The following is a 20,508-nucleotide window of genomic DNA, read 5'->3' on the forward strand; positions in this document are numbered from 1 at the left end:
TATCCACTGAGTCAAACTGGTTAGGGCTGTCTCTCACCTTTGCTTTCCCTCCATCCCTCAACACAACAGTAACTTGCTCCAGGCTCACTTTGCTCTAGTGCAGTGGTTCTCAACCTGTGGGTCGCAACCCCTTTGGCAGTTGAACGACCCTTTCACAGGGGTCGCCTAAGAGCATCCTGCATATCAGATATTTACATGACGATTCATCACAGTAGCGACATTACAGTGATGAAGTAGCAACAAAAATAATTTTATGGTTGGGTCACAACATGAGGAACTGTATTTAAAGGGCCAGAAGGTTGAGAACCACTGCTCTAGTGTCTAGGACAGGGGTCCTCAAACTACGGCCCGCGGGCCACATGCGGCCCGCTGAAAACATTTGTTTCTTTACTTCAAAATAAGGTATGTGCAGTGTGCATAGGAATTTGTTCATAGTTTTTTTTTAAACAATAGTCCAGCCCTCCAACGATCTGAGGGACAGTGAACTGGCCCCGTTTAAAAAGTTTGAGGACCCCTGGTCTAGGAGATCCGTCTGCCACCAGAACTACGATTCCCAGAATTCCTGGTGCTCCCCACGCTCTTGGTTTTCCCTTCCTGCTCAGTCTCAGTCCCCCGGCCTACCACTCTGCCAAGTCCTCCAAGCCGCCAGCTCTCCCTCTCTGCTGTCTGGCGGCTTGGGGAGCCAAGTTTCCAAGCCGCTCCACTCTCTGCCAGCTCTCCCGCTCTGCTCTCCACACGGCGGCTTGGGTGAGTGGCTGAGGGAGCCACATCCCCACAAACTGCCAGCTCTCCCGCTCTGCTTTCCGCTGGCGCCTGTGTATGCAAATTAACCCACCATCTTTGAAGGGTTAATTTGCATAGTTACTCCTGATTGGCTGATGAGCATAGCAGAGGGACGGTCGATTTACATGTTTCTCTTTTATTATATAGGAGGATTGCCAGAACTAGAAACAACCCAAATGTCCATCAGTGGGTGACTCAGTAAACAACTTGCAGTGATTTTAACTATTCCATGCAATGGAAGAGTACCCAGAAATAAAAAGAATGAATTCTTGTTCAACATGTATGGATCTCAAAATAATGATGGTGAATGAAAAAAGGCAGACATGAAAATATATGCTTTATAATGTCATTCTAGATAATGAAAACTAACCTACAGTGACAGGAATCAGATCAGTGGTTATCTGGGGATATATGTGGAAGGACAAAGGAAGGAGGCATGAGGCATGAGGCAACTTAGGGATGATGAATACATTCATTGTCATATGGTCATTATCTTGATTGTGGTGGTGGTTTCACAGGTTTATTCATAAGTAAAAATTCATCAACTTGTATCCTTTAAATATGTGTGGTTTCTTATATCAGTTATACCGCAATGATGCTGGAGGGTGGGGAAAGTGTCACAACTGTATAATGAAACTGAGTTTTCCTTTACTGTCTAGCTTTACTCAGTGGCCCCTGAGGGCATCTGAATCTTCAATCTGAGACCCAACAGACCATGAAGCTGTTTCTGCTTGGAGCACTGAAGAGGCAAAAGAAAGGGAAGAAAGAGAAGGAAGGGAAAGAAGGAAGGGAGGGATAGAGGGAGGGAGGAAAGCAGGGAGGGAGAAGGGAGGAAAAGAAAGAGATAAAGAGAGAAAGAAAAAAGAAAAGAAGAGAAAAGAAAAAAAGAAAAGAAGGGGGGAGAGGGAGGAAGGGAAGGAAATAAAGCTGGCTTATTTCTGCTTTCAGGCTTGTCACATTTCTCTCCTGAGACCCTGAGCCCACAGGGAACCAATTTATTGAATAGGGGAAGGGAAAATTAGAATATGAATAGGGAAAAAGCAGCTCAACAGATTGAGGACATGACTGGCTCCCCCAGTCACAGGTAGGAAGGCGGGGAGGGTGTGGAAGATGCAGACGGGTGGGTGTGGTGGAAGGTGGCTATGGTTCTCAGGAAAGAAGGTCACTGCTGAGAGTGAGGATGAGGAAGGAGCTGCTGGAGGTTTGAGGAGGTCTGATATGTCATCTGGGAGAGTCAAGAGACCAGGGACATAGGTGGATTTGCTGGGCAGCATTGTGGGTTCTCTAAGTCAGTGGGCATAAATTTAGTGAGACCAGTTAGCATGGGTGCATATTTTTCTCCATCCACATTCCCCTGCAGAGATTCACACATGCAATAGGCAGAGGACTGTGGTTTCGCTGGATGAGCAAAATGCAGAGGGGTATGCACAGAGTGTGCATAAGAGGTGATTATAATAGTTGGTCAACGAATTTAATCTGGATGCACACTCTCCTTTTTCCTTTCCCTTCCTTCCCCCATAGGCATGCATCTCCTAAACTATAAGGGACCCCATGCAACCAGGGGAGCAATGGACAGCAGCAGCTCGTCCTAAGCTAACCCCCTGAACCTGTCTTCAAGGCCCACTTTTCTCTGACTCTCCCGTGAGGTGACAGCAGCCCCACCTTGGCTCACTTCTTTCCCATGACGTTTTTAGGGAGCCAAAGCAGCCCTGCCAAGTCTCTCTCCTGTTGCTTCTTCTATCCTAGTCTCTTCCTTGTTTCACTGTCCCCAGTTTTAATAAATGTACTGTCAAAATAAAAATAAAATGGAATTTAATCTGATGACAATGAGGAGTCTTAGGTATTATGGAAAGATTATAGAGCCAATGGAATTTTGGAGTTCAGCTTCTGAAAGGAATGAACTAGAAAGACAGGTAATAAATAGGTGGAGGGCAAGATGCATGAAATTAAGGTTCTGAAGGGGCTGTGGTTATTGAGATAAGGTCTAGGTGTGACCATGGGAGGGAAGAGCCAGGGGGAGGACAGATCCCTGGAGGAGAGGCCAGGATTGTCTGAGGATGACGCCTGGAAATGGAAATCACCAAGAATGAGGACAGGAGCAGCATGAGGTCAGTGAGCTGGGAGCTAAATTCATGGAGAACTGAGGAGTAGGGACATTTTCAACTGGTGACTAGATAAAAAAATTTGGCATATCCATACAGTGGAATAATACTTGGCTGCAAAAAGTAATGAAGTGTCCAGCCAGTGTGGCTCAGTGGTTGAGCGTCGACCTATGAACTAGGAGGTCACGGTTCCATTCCCAGTCAGGGCATATGCCCAGGATGCAGGCTGGATCCCTAATGTGGGGCATACAGAAGGCAGCCAATCAATGATTCTCTCTCATTGATGTTTCTATCTCTTTCTCCCTCTCCCTTCTCAGAAATCAATAAAAAATAAAAATAAAAAAGGAATGAAGTACATCCTTGTTTTATTTCAAGGGTGAACCTTGAAAACAATGCTAAGTAAAGGAATTCAGACAGGTCAAATATTGTATTGATTCCACTTATATGTAATGACCAGAACAGGTAAATCCATAGAGACAGAAAGTAGGTTGCTAGGAGTTGAAGACAAGTGACTACAAATATGTATGGAGTTTCTTTGGGGGAGCGGGGGCAGGGACTGATGCAAATGTTCTGAAATTAGACAATGGTAATGGTTGTACAACTTTGCGAATATACGAGACCAGTGGTCAGCAAACTCATTAGTCAACAGAGCCAAATATCAACAGTACAACGATTGAAATTTCTTTTGAGAGCCAAATTTTTTTAACTTAAACTATATAGGTAGGTACATTGTTATTAACTTAATTAGGGTACTCGTAAGGCTTAGGAAGAGCCACACTCAAGGGGCCAAAGAGCCGCATGTGGCTCCGAGCCGCAGTTTGCTGACCACGGTACTAGACAGTCTGCTTTCAAAACAGATCCACAACCTGCTCATGTCAACCCCTCCATGGTCCCCACCCTGATTCCACCCACTTTCTTCTTCAGCCTGTTCCATTGAATAGGCCGCCTGATTTCCTGCTCCCACCCCACAACCAGTGTTTCCCACAGACATATCCCTCCTGTGAATAGCTGAGCCCTATCAGGGCCGTTCCTTGCTCAGAATCCTTCTGTGGCACCACCTCAAAGTCTAAGTCCTCCCCATGGGCCATACCCTCAGGCTGCCCTTTCCCCCTTTCTCTGACATCATGGCTTACCATTTGCCCCTCATTCACTCACTCCAGGCACAAAGGCCTCTACCAATTCCTGGAACACACCAGGCACATTTTCATCTCAGGACCTTTGCACTGGCTGTACTCTCCGCTTGGCATGCTCTTCCCTTACCCACATGACTTCCTTTCTCCCCTCCTAAAATGTCACCTTCTCAGTGAGGCTTCTCCTGAAAACCCTTTTGGTCGTAGCCAACTTTTCCCATACACTCCTCATCCTCCTTCCCTGTTTTATTCTCTTTTTGCTGTTATTTTCTTCGTAGCAATTATTACCATCTGATAAAATTGTTTGACTTATGTTTTTTTTCCTGGTATCTTGGTCACCATTTATCTCAGGTGCCCCAAACAGTGTTGGCTCAATAAACTTCTGTTGAGTGACCCAGGGTAGATCCGTAGGAGGATTAAAACATATCCACTTCTGGCCCCCAAAGAGCCCAGCTTCTAGTGAGGAGACAAGTTAAACAAATAACTCGAATTTGCACGTGCAATAAGAGCAAAGAGGGAGATAAACGGGGAGCCATGCTTATAACTCTGTATGGGGGCTAACTAGGCTGGGGTGGTCAGGGGTGACTTTGAGCTAAGCAAGGCCATCAGATGAGAAGCAGAGAGCTGGCAGGGGAACAGCCAGTGCAAAGTGAGGAATGAGTTCGGGGCATTTCATGAACAGAGGAAAGCTAGGGCCTTCAAGGGTCCGCTTATGCCTCAGGGAATCTACCTGCTTTCCGAAGCCGCCTAGCTGTGGCGAGTTTTCCCCTCTGGGACTGTTTTACCTAATGTGTGAAATGGGGGTGTGTGGGCGTAAGCTTCTGAGTCCCCTCCATTCCGACTTCTCGGCACTCCTCGAGAACACTAAATGAGGCGGGGCTGTTACCTTCCTTCTACTGGACGAGGAAACAGGCCCCAAGGCGAAACCACTTTCTCAAGGCTAGAAAGTGCGGGCCCTTAGCCTCCACTGCCTATTGCAACGCCCCCCACAGCCGGAGCGGGCACTGCAGCGCAGTGGTTATGCATCTTGGGCATCAGACAAGCCCCGCTATGCCACTTGCAGCTGTGGGATTCTGGGCCAGTCGCTTCTGTCCCTTGAGCCCATTTCGCCATTTGTACAATATGCACCCCAACACTTACCTCAACTAACACAACCCTTGGCTAACTAGGAGGACTAAGGCACGCTTTCCAAACAACTGCGCGACTTTCTGTGAGGGGAAGGAGTGAAGGACTTGGGGAGTATTGGGGGAAAAGGGACCCGGAACCCGAACGGAGCGGCCCTACAGACTGCTCGTGCGTTTTCTTCCTTCAACCGCGGAGCAACTGTCGGCCTGGCCCCATCCAGCCCCCCCGCGCCCATTTTCCCCCCAGGCTGAAAAGAGGTCGTGGTCCCTTTAAGGCCCGTCCCTCCCTCTCCCAAAACTTCCCAGCGTCTGCGCTTTCCGATTCCGGACGGCCGGCCGGGCTCGCCGCCGAGCTGGTAGGGGCGAGGGGCGAGGGTCCCGGAGGGGTGCGGGGGGACGGCTGGGAGGTGCCACCCGCCGCCAGGAGCCGCCGCCGGAACGCAAGGGGGTGGGGCGGAGGTCGGGGCACGGGACGCAATCGCCGCGGCCTCCCGGCCGCCTGCCGTGGACGCGCGGGCCGGCGAGCGGCTGGGAACGGCCGCGCAGAGGACGGTGCCGACGCGTCCCGTCCGCCCGCGCCGGCGCGAGGGGCGTCCGGGCTGGGCGCGGGGGCGGGGCGGGCGGGGTGGGGCGCTCCCCTCCCCCCACCGCTCTCCTCTGACGTCCGGACCTCGCGACCCCGCCTGCTGTGGGGCCCGCCCCGCCTCCACCGGGGTCACGTGTGGAAGACGCGGCGCCGCCCCTCGCCTCGGCTCTGGGGGCCTTTTTGGATCTTCTCGGTGTGACTAGGAGCTGGTTTAGATCCCCAACGGCGCACCCCAGCTTTACCTCCCCAAAGCGGCAGCCCGCCAGGCCTGCCCCACGCTCTCAGTGCCAATGACCCCGTTTCAAACTTAGTTTCCACGAGGACACCTGTTCCGGGACACCCCCTTTCACGTGGGCGGAAAGGTCCCGGAGAGTATTTGGTGGCGACCCCCGCATTTCCCTGCCTCGATCGTTTTCTAAGCCCCTCGCTGGCATCCCCCCAACATTAGAGGCCTGTGTCAGCCGCGGGCCCCCCGCGTCGTGGGGCCTGGACTCGGCTTTCCGGAGGAAGGCCTCGCATACCGTATGGCTCCCGTTTGCAGGGCGCTAGCCCTGTGCCGGGGCTGCACCGGGCCGCCTGGCAGGCTGGCCAGCCCCTCTGAGGCTGAGGCAGGGACCACCGCGGCCTCGCCCCTAGACGACCTCCGTGCCCATGGAAGAGACAGTCACCTGACCATGAGGCCCTAGAGAGGCCTGGCAGTCCCGTGAGCACATTCGCCGGTGACCAAGGTCATCATGAGGGATGCGCCCGGGTTCTGGACCGGTGGGGGCGAGGAAAGCTTTTCAGGGAACGGACCGCACGGACAGGGCTTATTCCCTAGTCTACCAGGAGGGTATGTTCCGGTGGCCGGGACTGCTCCTGCAGAGCCAGAGGTGCACGGCCGGTGCCTCCCAACTGGAAGGAGTCCCTGTGGTTGAATTTAGAGGTGGAGTGGTGAAACGACGCCAGCCAACTGGACAGGGTCCGAAAGGTTTCATACTGCCAGAAAGGGACACATTTGAGTTAAAAAAAAAAAAAAATCCGGCATTGTGAAGGTTTAAGGCGGAGAGGAATAGGAATAGTGACGGGGACAGAACTGCACTGGCAGTTTCCCCTCGGCCAGGTCTGGCCTTCCGGCGTGGCACGCAGCAGTCACTCAACACGGGGTACTCCAGGCCTTCGCTCCTCTCGAGGTCGCCTCGCCTCCGGAGGCGCCCGAAAAGCGTATTCGCGCATGCGTTCGCATCTCTGATCATTTCCCGGACTCCCGGACTGGGCCCAAGAGCGTCTACCGGGTGGGCTCTCTTTTTTCACCCAATGGGATACCACCAATGGTCCTACCGCCTAGTGAGGGAGACACAGAGATGGGCATCTGCAGTAACCACTGGAGAGGCAAAAGGGAGGGACTTCCTTGTCTTTGCCAAGTGGCGCGGGAAGGTAGTCATTGTGACTGGAAGACTAAGGGCTTCCGGTTTGATGGATTAGCAAAAGGCCAATGAAAGTGGGAAGGAGGTGGGGTTTTTCAGGAGCGTGGGGAAGCGGCGCCAGAACTCTGACCTATCAAATTGGAGCAGCCGGTCAGTGAAAAGACTGGCATAAAGCGCTCGCCTATAACGAGTGTCCCAAACAAATGAGGGCGGGCCCTCCTGCAGAAAGGAGTAGGCTTTGTCCAATAGGGGCTCAAGGTATGCGGAGGCTTTCTCCCCCCGCAGCGGGAACAGTGGCTCCCCCTATCGGGTGGGGGCGGCGGGTGACGGGCGTGTCCCTCCCCCAATGAGAGGCGGGGGGAGGCGGGTTCTGCGCCGCCATGTCGCGGAGGCTGCTGCCCCGGGCGGAGAAGCGGCGTCGGCGGCTGGAGCAGAGGCAGCAGCCGGAGGAGCAGCGGAGGCGACCGGGAGCGATGGTGAAGATGGCGGCGGCGGGCGGCGGAGGCGGCGGAGGCCGCTATTACGGCGGCGGCAGTGAGGGCGGCCGGGCCCCGAAGCGGCTCAAGACTGACAACGCCGGCGACCAGCACGGAGGCGGTGGCGGCGGTGGTGGAGGAGCCGGGGCGGCGGGCGGCGGCGGCGGGGTGAGACCAAGGCTCTAATCTCGGTGGTGGCCTGGGAGGGAGGGAAAATTTCCCACTTTGAGGGTATTTCTTGGGAAGGGGGGCTTCTGCGCACGCGCCCCTGCCCTCGCGCCGTTGACGGAGTGGGGGAGGAGCAGGCGTTGGGCAAACGGCGGGGTTTGCGCGAGGACAGGCGCTTGCGTGTGGGCGCTATTTAGAGTGGGGAGCTTGCGCTGCGGGCGGTGCAGTGCGCAGGCGCCGCGGGCTGGTGTGGGTTGGAGCGGGCACGCGGCCGGGACGCCTTTTTCCTCATTTTCTTTCCTGGCCCAATGCGCAGGCGCACTTCTCCCGCATTGGCCTCGTGGGCTGTTGGAGGTGGGGGGGCCACTGCGTGAGCGGGAACGGGTGGGCGGTGGCCTTGTCCGCGCCGGAGAGGAATTATGTCCGGTCACTGTTTAGTCTTTATAGGTCCGTGGTTTGTCTCGAAGCGGAAGTCCATTTGAGGACAATTCCCCCAGAACAGATTATGTCCCCTATTTTGTGGGCGCTGAAAACCGGAAGAAAGGCCTTGTAAAAGGTCTTTTTCGCCGTTCGGGAGTTGAGCCAAGTTTTGGAGCCATCACGAGTTTGCTAATAATTTACAGGGATTAACGATGCTCAGAGGGGTTGATGAACCAAAATGTTAGCTGCAGTTGGGCATTTTGGAAAGGATTCAGCCTCTTTAGTCGCCTCTGAATAGACCACCAGTTGTTCTGGCTTAGAGCCCATTCCCTCCTCCCTCCAAGTTCATGAAGTCCTCTCCCAGTCAGCCATTTGCAGGTTTTCTCAGGACTCAGCTGCCATCTGTACTATGATTTATTAGCATTTTAATCTGTGCCAGACCTTGTTCCACCCATTTTAAAGGTATCTCAATTGAATTTTCAACACTTCTTTATGAGATAGGGGATGCTTTTACTATTTTTGACTTGCATAGATGAGGTAAATTCATATAACCAGTGAGGGAAGGGACTGAATGTAGAATTTAGGACTGGAAATCCAAACCGCTGAACCTGGTAACCATCAGGCATGTGTGTGCCTCCTGTTTGGTTCATTCCTGAAATAGAATCCAGTTCTGCCTGGTTCTCAAAAGCTTCTGTCTGTGGAAATTTCTCTTCTTTCTCAAAGACATTACTCTTTTCTATAGTCTGGCGTAGGTCGTGTTTCCCAATGCAGATTTTGGTTGGAAAGTGATTAAAGCTAAATGTAGTCAAGGCTGGCCTGGCTGCCACAGCTTCTGAGGCACATGCTCTTTGATCCTGACTAGACCTGGGGGTCAAGGTGGGAACAATGATGCTTGGCTGGACGACGGTTGCAGCTTACTCTAGTGGGGACAAGGCAAAGAAGTTGGGCAGATGCAGAGATTGCCTGATCCAGACTGCAGCAGAGAATTGTGTGAGCCTTTCCTGCCGGTGGTGTCCACTTTCAAGCTACTCCTTTCCCCCATTTTTTTTTGACCATTGGGAAGAGACAGGTTCTGGAAGGAATGTGTAAGATAAGCGATCTGCTTGGTCCTTCATTCTGCTTTCCTCAGAAGTACAGCAAGAGGCAGCCATGCACTGAGGGCCTTGGCTCTGCTGGCCCAGAATCCTTTTGGGGTGATGGTTTAAATTGCTGTCCCTTGTTGTCTGACCTGTGTGTTTTTCCTGGGCGACACTCCGCTGTCTTATTTGACTGAATCCTCAACAGTGCAGAAGCTAGTGAGCCATTGTCTTGTACAGCAGGAAATAAAGTCTTGCTTTTGCTTCTTTTCTCAGGAGAACTACGATGACCCACACAAAACCCCTGCCTCCCCAGTTGTCCACATCAGGGGCCTGATTGACGGTGTGGTGGAAGCTGACCTTGTGGAGGCCTTGCAGGAGTTTGGACCCATCAGGTATTCCACTCAGGCCAGGGTTGAGTGTACCGAGAAGTCAACTTTTTGGTGTCCTATGTATCACTGATTCCTGGTTGGAAGTGACTTGGCCAGTTTGGTCCAGGGTTCCTTGGCTAGGTCCTGAGGATCCTCTGCTCTTGAGGTTGGCCCTTGTGCTTTGGGTCAGGTTATGGCAAGTTCCATGCTCTTTTTCTTTCTCTACTTTGTAGCTTCTAATTAGCATTTTCTTATTCAGCAGGTATTTATTATTGAGTATGTGGTACATGCTCAGTAAATGTGGGAATAGAGCATTGAGCAAAACTGTCCTGGACTCCTCTTAGATAGTTGCCCACACAGTGATCAGCACTATGATGGGGAAGCTCAGGAGTCGTTGGGAGATATTTGACTGAGTCAGGTGAGGAGGGGTCAGGAAGGAAAGCTTCCCAGAGGAGGTAATGCCAAAGCTACACCTCTTGTGTGTGTTCTGCCACTTAGGATAAGAGATGTTACAGTCAGGAAACCATGACAGGGTGCATAGGAGTTTGGAGGCCAGGGAGGAGTCAGTTCACAGGAGTTTGAACGTCATTCTCTTGTTCTTGTCTCATCCTGAGAATTTGAAATCTGTGTTTTCTCTTGTCAGCTATGTGGTGGTAATGCCTAAAAAAAGACAAGCGTTGGTGGAGTTTGAAGATGTGTTGGGGGCTTGCAACGCTGTGAACTATGCGGCCGACAACCAAATCTACATTGCTGGTCACCCAGCCTTTGTAAATTACTCCACCAGCCAGAAGATCTCCCGCCCAGGAGACTCTGATGATTCCCGAAGCGTCAACAGTGTGCTTCTCTTTACCATTCTGAACCCCATCTATTCCATTACCACGGTGCGTGCCAGTGGACATTCATTCCTTTATGCTTTTCCGTGAGGTCTCCCTTCTTCCTTTTCTCTCTGTCCCCAAGCCAGACTGACCTGCCAGTGCCCTTCATTTTGCTCATCTTTTCTTTTACAGGATGTTCTTTACACTATTTGTAACCCTTGTGGCCCTGTCCAGAGAATTGTCATTTTCCGGAAGAATGGAGTCCAAGCCATGGTGGAATATCCTTTGCTAGGGAACAGGTGTTTCTTGGGTTGAGGGCTTAGAGCTGGGCAGGGTGCCATCCTTTAGTGTGTATCTACCGAATGCCTACCATGTGTCAGATGTTTTCATAAAGCCTACAGTCTGATGGGAGGGGCTGTCAATAAATAATCAGATGTATAAAAGTGCAGAATGTAAAGTGCTGTGAGATACAAGAGGATGTGGAAAGTTCTCTGAGGTGGTGGTATTTTATTTTCATGGAGAAGTAGGAGCAAGGTGGAAGTACTGGCTTTATCAAAGATCCTCAGGTGAGCCCTAGCCTGATGGCTCAGTGGGTTGGAGTGTTGTTGCTGGTTCAATTCCCAGTCAGGGCACCTGCCTAGGTTGTGAGTTCCATCCCCCGTGGGGGCACAAATGGAAAGCAGCTAAACGATGCTTCTCACATTGATGTTCCTCTGCCCTCTTACCCTCCAATCTCCTCCCCCCCCCCAAAAAAAAAAATTAAAAAAAAAACAACATTCAAGAGGGAGGAAGAAAGGGACCCTAATGTAAGGTGACAGGAGAAGATTTGACTTTGAGTGGTGGGCCCATGAAACCCATACCTGAAATCTGATCATGTTGACCAATGTCACCCTAATTAATTTTTTGAAAAATATATTTTATTGATTTTTTACAGAGGAAGGGAGAGGGATAGAGAGTTAGAAACATAGATGCGAGAGAAACATCGATCTGCTGGCTCCTGCACACCTACTGGGGATTTGCCCACAACGAAGGTACATGCCCTTGACCAGAATCGAACCTGGGACCCTTCAGTCCGCAGGCCGACGCTCTAGCCACTGAGCCAAACCGGTTAGGGCCCCAATTAATTTAATAAATGTTAAAACACATCCTTCAGTGAGGATTAAAAAGAAATCCTCAGCTGGTCAGAAGCTTAGTGTTGGAGAAAGCAAATGACCCGACAACTGAAGAGTAGCAGACCTAGGGGAGGGGTTCTCTATGGGCATTAGAAGTTAGGGAATTTTCAGTAGTGGTGAAGCTTGGGTCAGGATGCAGTAGGAAGCCACGATGGACTTTCAGAGCAGGAACATAATCTGGTTGGTATTTTTCAGAGATTGTTTAGGCTTAGTCAAAGCACAAGGGAGAATTTGTGCTCAAGGAGAAGGTAGCTTGGCCTGGAGTGACAGGAGGTTGTTGCCATCTCTGGGCTGGTCAGGTGGGAATGCAGATCGTGAAGAAACTCTCGCCAGTGACTCTTCACTCAGGGTAGCATGCCAGCCCATCTACATTCAAGTGGCTGTGGCCGTGAACAGACCCTAGAACACCCATGCAATCTGGCTGCTACCTTGTCCCCTCCATCTCTGGGACAGCTTGAAGCCCTCCAAAGAACTGTGATGGGGCTTTCCTTAACTTAACTTACATTTGATTCTGTGCAGAGTGCCCAGCGGGCCAAGGCCTCACTCAATGGGGCTGATATATACTCTGGCTGTTGCACTCTGAAGATCGAATATGCGAAGGTAAGTCTAGGAAGTGACTGCTGCTTGTCAGCTTCCAGGTGAGCTGGGGCCTGGCTGATACTAAGCCTTTTCTTGTCCCTACAGCCTACACGCTTGAACGTGTTCAAGAATGATCAAGATACTTGGGACTATACAAACCCCAACCTCAGTGGACAAGGTAATCCTGGTGGCCACTTTGTTCTAAACACACCCCCTTGCCTTCATTTGACTAGTGCACTTCATAGACCTGCGTTCAGGGTTATGTAATGCCATTGGGCTCCCTGTGAACACGGGAGGGCTTTAGTGGGAGAGCGTGAATGAGGGCTCTCTGAATTCTAGCTGCTACTTGGGGCCCTTTGGAGCTGAGGGTGCAGAATCAGGTAGAGGCTTGGATTGGGTGGGGAACGGGGCCTCACTGGGCATGGCGATGGCTTTAGAAACCAGAAGCATCTCCCAAGTGGATTCTGCTGCTTCCCTTCTAGAAGCTTACTTAGGGTCACTGACTTGATTCTCACTGGGTCAGGAATGGTCCTTGCTCTCCGCTATTGAGAGGGTCTTCTTGGCGTGGAGGGGGAGGGGATGGCAGATTGGGGAGGTGATGAAGGCTCCTGGGCCCTTGCAGCAGAGCCTTTGAGCAAGTTGACCTTATAGAGGTGAGGCCCTGGATTGAAGCAGAGTGGGCATGCCTTACCTTACTTGTAGAGGGGACTCAACTTCTCTGCAGGGTGCCCAAATGGACATCCCCTTCCTAGAATCTGTCAAGAATGGTTTGCCTTGGATAGGAGGGAGAGATGGAGGATTGCCTTTGAAAAGCAGCAGCACCGCCTCAACAAGACCGTCCATCTCTGTGTCTGTCTTGGTCTGATATATTGGACTAGGCCATGGGCTGAGGGAGGAGGCTGGTTGCTGACATCTCACAGGCCCTGGGAGGCCAGGCGCCCCCATTTCTAGCCAGGCCTGTCTTGCTCATCATTGAAGCTGGGAAGCAGTGGGTGGCGTGGGCTAGACTCTTCCCCAGGACCTTCACAATGGGTGCTGTGGGCCTGGCTGCTCCCTCCAGAGGTCAGAGACAAATTGGTGACCAAGTGAATGTACCAGAGCAGGCAATGGCATTACATGACTGCTAACAGAAACATGGCAACCAACCATTTCTTCTCCAAGGAACATAAGTAGAAGATGTGCAGACCGGCAGGGGCTAGTGGCAGGGGCTGGCTGTGCATTGGTTTTGATGCCTCTCAGTTTTGGCTGTCCCAAGGCTGGGGGTCAAAAACGAGAGCTGATGAGGTAACCTGGAGTGAGGGCGGTGCTTCGCCATCCCCTCGGGAACCATACTTCAGCGGCTCTGCCTCTGCACATTGCTCACCAACACACAGGGTAGAAACCACTAGCTCTTCCTGGAGAAAACAACATGCAGCCTCCACCACGTCCCCAGAAACAGCCGCAGACTTGAGCTCACTACATCAAGAACACCACACCGCGCTCCAAGGAACAACTACAAGCACAGAGGCAGACAGAGACAGAGAAAGAGACGCAACATGGCAGCAGACATTGCTTTTCTATTAAACATTAAAAAAAGGCCAAAATCCAAGCAAACTTGAACCCGAGAATGTACACAGAAGTAGGAAACACAGAGAACAGAGCTCTCAGCCAGCCAACGGCGCTCTTTTCGGAGAACGTTTCACAGACTGAAGTAGATTCCATGGGCCTCCAAGACAATAGGATCCTCTCTCCATTCCTCGCCATATGGGTTTTTTGTTTTTTTAAGTCCTTTGGTTTGGGGAGGGCCTTCTTTTTTTGTTCCGATTTTTTTTTTCTGCAGTCAACAGCTGCCAACATAATCTGCACCAACTGGAGATCAGAAACCAAAAAAAAAAAAAAATTTAACCACAACAACAAAAAAATTAAAAAAAGCAAAACAGACAGCCAAACAGCTCACAGGTACACAGTTACCTGCTGGCGGGTAATCGGGCGCGCTCCCAAGGCCAAAAGTTCGGGCATAGTGGGGCCACTGGCACACTTCATAACCAGGAGACACGCACATGGAGCGCTACACAGCCAGAAGCACCGCACTGCAGCACACAATGTGAGGAGGTGACAACATGGAGGGACACTACCCACTTCATACACCTTTATTTTCCACTTTTCTGATATCTTCTGAGGACAGAACATCTGTGAGCCACTTTTGATTTAATCAAAACATTGACTGTTAAAACAATTCTTTAAAAAGTTGTAGCGGATGTATACTGTAACTTGTATTTATGACTGTAAAACCATGTGATGCAGGGTCGCAGTGTATGTTTGATGGGACGCCATCTTTCAGAACTGTGCTAACTCACTGTTGAAGCGTCCAATGGTAAGAGAAAAAACAGATTTGTTTTTTGTGACAAATGGACATTGTACTCTGTACTTCTGCTGTAAGTAGTCTTATTCCATCTTTGTAATGACTGATTGTTGAAAACAAAATGAAGGCCGGGTGGCAGGAAAGGGCAGTGGTCTTGAGCCTTGGGTTTTGGAGTCAGCCAGATCTGGGTTCAAATCCCGGCTCAGCCACTAACTTGCTTTGTGACCTTGGGCCAAAATGTCTTAACTGCTCAGTTCAAAGTTAATCCTTACCTGTAAAATGGGATTCAAATAGAACCTACCTCATAGGGTTGTTGTGAGGAATTTAAGAAGTTGTGATATCTGTAAAGTGCTTAGCACAGTGTCTGCCACTCAAGCACTAAATTAATGGTAGCAATTAATGAACTACATCTGGAGTCGGGGATGGGTCTGCGCCATTGTCTGGGTCTGAGAATGTTGATGCCTTGTACACGATTGCTCATGAACTGATTCTGACTTGCTTGTCCTTTCCTCCAGTCCCTCCTCTGGTTGTACGTGACTAGGTGGGAGGGTGACAGACTGGCATTGAGAAAGAAGGGGCCTAGAGAGAGGGGTCTAGAGCTCCTAGAATCATGGGGTTTTAGGGTTGGTATCTTCTTTCTGCCCTTCCTGGGTTATTTTCCTGCTCTTAACCTCTCCCTTCATTGGGAGTTATTTTAGAAAGCTTTTCTTGGCCTCATGACCTATTAGCTTCCATAGTAACTGCAAGTTCCCCAGAGGACCCAAGAACTGGTCTTTTTCCCACCAGGACCAGAGCAGATGCCAGAGTGCCCAGAACCTCACCTCATCCTTCAAAGAGAAAGGAAAGCCTAGTTGGTATGGGCTAAGGAGGCAAAGTGGGTTCCAGCCTTGGGCTTCATGCCCACCCTCAACCAGGCCAAAGGAGGGAGGCTCCAGCAGCCCTTGTGAGATACGGAGGGTTTGCAGCCAGGCTTGTAGGAGCTAAGGGACTTGGAGCTTAGCCTTTAGTTAGAAGGGAAAGAGCCACCCCTCTTATTGAAGTAGGCTCTAACTGATTTCTCTGTCCACAGGTGACCCTGGCAGCAACCCTAACAAACGCCAGAGGCAGCCCCCTCTCCTGGGAGATCACCCCGCAGAATATGGTGAGGGCAGGGGGTTCCCCTCCGTGGACTCCCGTGGCTCATGTGCCCCTGCCCGACGCCCGCCACGCAAATTCTCACCCGCCCTCCCTCTCTTTCCTTCCCACCCCCCAGGAGGGCCCCACGGTGGGTACCACAGCCATTACCATGATGAGGGCTACGGTCCCCCCCCACCTCACTACGAAGGTAGAAGGATGGGCCCACCAGTGGGGGGTCACCGCCGGGGCCCAAGTCGCTACGGTCCCCAATATGGGCACCCCCCACCCCCTCCCCCACCACCCGAGTACGGCCCTCACGCCGAAAGCCCTGTGCTCATGGTCTATGGCTTGGATCAGTCTAAGATGAACTGTGACCGAGTCTTCAATGTCTTCTGCTTGTACGGCAATGTGGAGAAGGTGAGTTTCTGCAAAGTCTACTGCGTTCCTTGTAGACTTGGCAGGTCCCAGGGAGGCACTGAACCTCATGGTTTGCCCAGTCAGTGAAGAGGGAGAAAGAGCCAGAGCTCGCTTGGGTAAGAGCAAGCTGACTCAGAGAGGGTAACTTGCTTAATTGGGTGACCTGCTACAACCGGGTTTGTTCAGTCCTCACTGTGTATGGGTATTTTGTCTGTTTTTGAAATTTCAGTGTTAATAAGACTGGGAGTAACACACAAAAGTGCTAATACTTAACATTACTTGAATATTATGATATGTGAAATTTATCCATTGTGGCTTTTTTTAAAACTTTTTAAAATTTACTGGTTTGGGGTGGGGGGGAGACACATCAATTTGTTCCACTTATTTATGCATTCATTGGTTGATTCTTATATGTGCCCTGCCTGGAGATCAAACCTGCAATCTGAGTGTATCAGGATGATGCTCTAACCAGCTGAGCTGCCTGGCCAGGTTTACCCATTGTGAGGGTTCTCTCCAGATAATCTGCCAACACTGGGTCTTCTGCCTGTGGGATAGTTAACTGAGACTGATAGGTGACTGTCCCAGATCAGATGGTTTATTGCTTCTGTCGAACCCATCTGAAGCTTTTTTAGTTATAGCCTCTCTTGGCCCATTAAAAACAGTAGCAGTTCATACGTGTTAAATTTTTCCTATACCAGGCACTTTTAAAAGTGCTTTCTTTACATGTTGTAACTTGTTTAACTTCACAAGCATCTTTAATGAGGTCAGTGTGGGAAATGAAGAGAAGGGACTTGAATAACGTGCCTAGGTTAAGAGACCTTTTTGTGGAAGCAGGACTCGAGCTAGAGAGCCTGGCTTCAGAGCTGACACTACTGTTTTTCAGTGTTTTTTTTTTTACTATAACACACAAATATTCTACATCAGGACCCACTATCTAGATAAATGTGTCTATTTAACAGACAAACATTTATGAGAATAGCTGCTTTGGTTTTTTACTATGCCTCCTGTTTTCTGTTGTTTCATTAAGTGATCCACTTATGGGTCATGTCCTACCCTATCTAGGCTTTGCTGCCTGCCTTGGGCTGAGCACTTGTCGTGGGCCACGCATGCTTTTCGGTTTCTCTTGATTCCCATTTGTAAGTTAGGATGTGGAAGCAAGAGTTACTTCTAACTAACTTGGAAGGGGCAGGAGAGAGGTCCCGGACTGCTGGGCAGTGGTGATGACCATGGCTGCTCTCCCCAAGGTGAAATTCATGAAAAGTAAGCCGGGGGCTGCCATGGTGGAGATGGCTGATGGCTATGCTGTGGACCGAGCCATTACTCACCTCAACAACAACTTCATGTTTGGACAGAAGCTGAAAGTCTGGTAGGTGCCCAAATTCCTTGGGATAGAATGCTTTGGCCAGGGCCGGGGGAGAAAAGGGAAGGAAAATGGGGCATCCACTGCACAGGGCCCAGCAGTGGAGCACAGTGAGACAAAGGTGCTTATTCAGGCAGGAGTGAGGTGTGTTTCCAGATGCTTCTCTGAAGCAGTGGCACAGTGCCCCCTGAGGCACACAGCACTTGCTCAGACAGGAACAAGGCCACAGTGGAGGGCTTGGGGGACATTAGGTTTGACAAAGAGCTCCCCTTTCCCCCTAGTGTCTCTAAGCAACCTGCCATCATGCCTGGTCAGTCATATGGGCTGGAAGACGGGTCCTCCAGTTACAAAGACTTCAGTGAATCAAGGAACAATCGGTTCTCCACTCCGGAGCAGGCAGCCAAGAACCGCATCCAGCACCCTAGCAATGTGCTCCACTTCTTCAATGCCCCTCTGGAGGTGACAGAGGAGAACTTCTTTGAGGTGGGTGCCATGGAGTTCGTCCCTCACTACAGCCATCTGACTGGGCCATTCATTTTAGTCTTTCAACAAATACCTACTGTTTTCCTACTCTGCCAGGATGAGGGTTGAGTGCTGGGGAAAAGCACCAAACATCTAGCAACAGAGAAGTTTGCCAGGCTCTTAACATTTTTGGCAAGCTAGGACAGCTATACCTTTGCTGGGAAAGTATCTGTGTGTGTTGGAGTTGTGATCTGAGTCCAATCTCAAAACATCCCCTTTGTCAGGCAGGCCCTCAGGTGCCTAGATAACATCTGAAGGGAGGGTCCTGCTAAGGGCGAGGTCAGAGGGAACTAGGGCAGGAAGGCTGATGGGCAAAATTGGACTTTGGTCCTTGTATTCAGTTCATCAAATATTTACCTAGTGCCAACTCCCTCAAATAGCAGCTGAAGATGAGAATTTGGGGGCGGGGGAATCACGGGACACCATAGATCAGGGGTGGGCAAACTTTTTGACTCGAGGACCACAATGGGTTCTTAAACTGGACCGGAGGGCCGGAACAAAAGTATGGATGGAGTGTTTGTGTGAACTAATATAAAATCAAAGTAAACATCATTACATAAAAGGGTACGGTCTTTTTTTTTTTTTTTTTTTTAGTTTTATTCATTTCAAACGGGCCCGTGGGCCGTAGTTTGCCCACGGCTGCAATAGAGTGTGTGATGAAAGCTTAGAAACTTGTCTCCAGAAAAATCTCAAGCACTGGGTCATGCAGGGCAGGGTCCGCTTAATTCTGCCATGTGGCATTGCTTGTGTTTCTGCATCTATTTTCTATTTTTGTTTTCCTATATATATTTTTATTGATTACAGAGAGGAAGGGAGGGGGGGAGCGAGGGAGATCAATGATGAGAGAGAATCACTGGTCGGCTGCTCCTGCATGGTCCCTACTGGGGATCGAGCCCACAACCTGGGCATGTGCCTTTGACTGGAATTGGACCTGGGACCCTTCAGTCCTCACCAATGCTCTACCACTGAGCCAAACCAGCTAGGGCATCTGCTTCTATTCTTTGTCTTGCAGATTTGTGATGAGCTGGGAGTGAAGCGGCCATCTTCTGTGAAAGTATTCTCAGGCAAAAGTGAGTAAACTGCCTTGTCTTCTCCCTCATTCCTTGGTTGTAGATGAGTAGCTCCCTAGTTTGTGCTTGGGTTGTTAGCCTAAAACCTTTGCTTTCTGATCAGGTGAACGCAGCTCCTCCGGGCTGCTGGAATGGGAATCCAAGAGTGATGCCCTGGAGACTTTGGGCTTCCTGAACCATTACCAGATGAAAAACCCAAGTGAGTATCTGTATTCTGCAGTCATCCCCCTTATGGCCTAATGGGTTGGCTGGCTTCAGGTCAGCGCTGTCCTTCCTGCTATCACGATAGAGCCCCAGAAATTTCCACATTGTCACTGACAGATGAGCGGGACCTGATCTCCAAGAGAGCAGCCTGGTGTTCCCTATAGGAGAGTCATATCAGTAATGCCCAGCCATGTCAGTCACAGAGGCTGGCTAAGCTAGTATCCAGGAAAGGGGCTATATTAGCCAGCAGGTAAAATTTGCCCATCCAGTTCCTGGGGGCAGGCCTATTGCTCTGAGCAGCAACAGAGCTAGGAACAGGATTGGGATTCTCCATGGTAGTGAAGGAAGGGAAGGAGAAATGCCTTGTGTTTTGGGCTTGTTTTTAAGCCTCACATTGGGCAGTGACCATTAGGCCCCACAATTGAACTGCAGAAAAAGATGTGTTTAAATGAGGAGAATTGTGGGGTGGGGGGAGGCTTGAAGGGGGGGCGGGGGGCGCCTCCAGAGATGGACTCAGCCAGACCCTCTTTTCTTCTTTGCAGATGGTCCGTACCCTTATACCCTGAAATTGTGTTTCTCCACTGCTCAGCACGCCTCGTAATTAGGTGCCGAGGAAGAGTCCTATCTGAGCAGGAAATAATTTCTTTCGTTTTTTTGTTTTTGTTTTATTTTTTTCCACAAAAGTTCCTATATTCCTTTTATCTCTTTTTTTAAAAAATGCTAGGTTAGAGGCTTAACCATAATGGAAACGATGGAAGGGGAGGGGAAGGGAATTGATATCTCCCAAGATTAACCTTCACTTTTAAGAAATTATTGTACATGTGATTTTTTTCCCCGTTCATACATTCGTGCTGCCTATGTACTCTTGGCACATTTCAATAAAATTGTTTGGAAAATTCACAGTGCTTTCTGGGACTCAGGGTTGTGTCTGCTTCCCTCCCACTTGGTCTTCTGAAGAGGGGCAGGCAGGCCAGGACACAGCTGCAAGCTGTGGGGAGCTGCAGGCCCAGCCCTGGGAGGAGCAGGGTGAGCCAGGGCTGTAGACCAGTAAAAATACTAGCAATTAGGGAGTCTTGAGAAAAGGCTGGAAGATCTGGTGGCACATAATTCCTGTGTCCTGCCTAAGCAAGCTCATTCTAGTTAGGAGAACCATTTAAAAAGTACAGTATTTTCCCATGTATAAGACTTTTTTTTTCTCCTAAAATCATTAGACTGAAAATTGAGGGGTGTATTATACATATAAGTCAAGGAGGGCAGGAGGGAGCCGTGT

At 50.3% G+C, this 20,508-nt stretch overlaps 1 protein-coding gene across 3 annotated transcripts; it reads left to right on the plus strand.

Moving 5' to 3' along the window:
* Positions 1-5,383: 5,383 nt before the first annotated feature.
* Positions 5,384-20,136, plus strand: HNRNPL (heterogeneous nuclear ribonucleoprotein L). 3 transcript variants are annotated; one of them, XM_059666642.1, is made up of 13 exons: positions 5,384-5,495; positions 9,548-9,666; positions 10,286-10,523; positions 10,650-10,735; positions 12,133-12,229; positions 12,314-12,386; positions 15,619-15,690; positions 15,802-16,082; positions 17,327-17,448; positions 17,724-17,925; positions 18,977-19,034; positions 19,138-19,233; positions 19,781-20,136. In XM_059666642.1, exons 3-13 carry the CDS (start codon positions 10,299-10,301, stop codon positions 19,837-19,839), a joined length of 1,371 nt encoding a protein of 456 aa, XP_059522625.1. In that variant the 5' UTR covers positions 5,384-5,495; positions 9,548-9,666; positions 10,286-10,298; the 3' UTR covers positions 19,840-20,136. The 3 variants fall into 3 exon arrangements, with proteins under 3 accessions (XP_059522625.1, XP_059522623.1, XP_059522624.1); XM_059666641.1 differs by lacking the exon at positions 5,384-5,495 and adding an exon at positions 7,484-7,775; XM_059666640.1 differs by lacking the exon at positions 5,384-5,495 and adding an exon at positions 7,481-7,775 and having other exon boundaries at positions 15,619-16,082.
* The last annotated feature ends 372 nt before the right edge of the window (positions 20,137-20,508 follow it).

This window comes from Myotis daubentonii, chromosome 15, assembly GCF_963259705.1.
Source record: "Myotis daubentonii chromosome 15, mMyoDau2.1, whole genome shotgun sequence".
Taxonomy (NCBI): Eukaryota; Metazoa; Chordata; class Mammalia; order Chiroptera; family Vespertilionidae; genus Myotis; species Myotis daubentonii.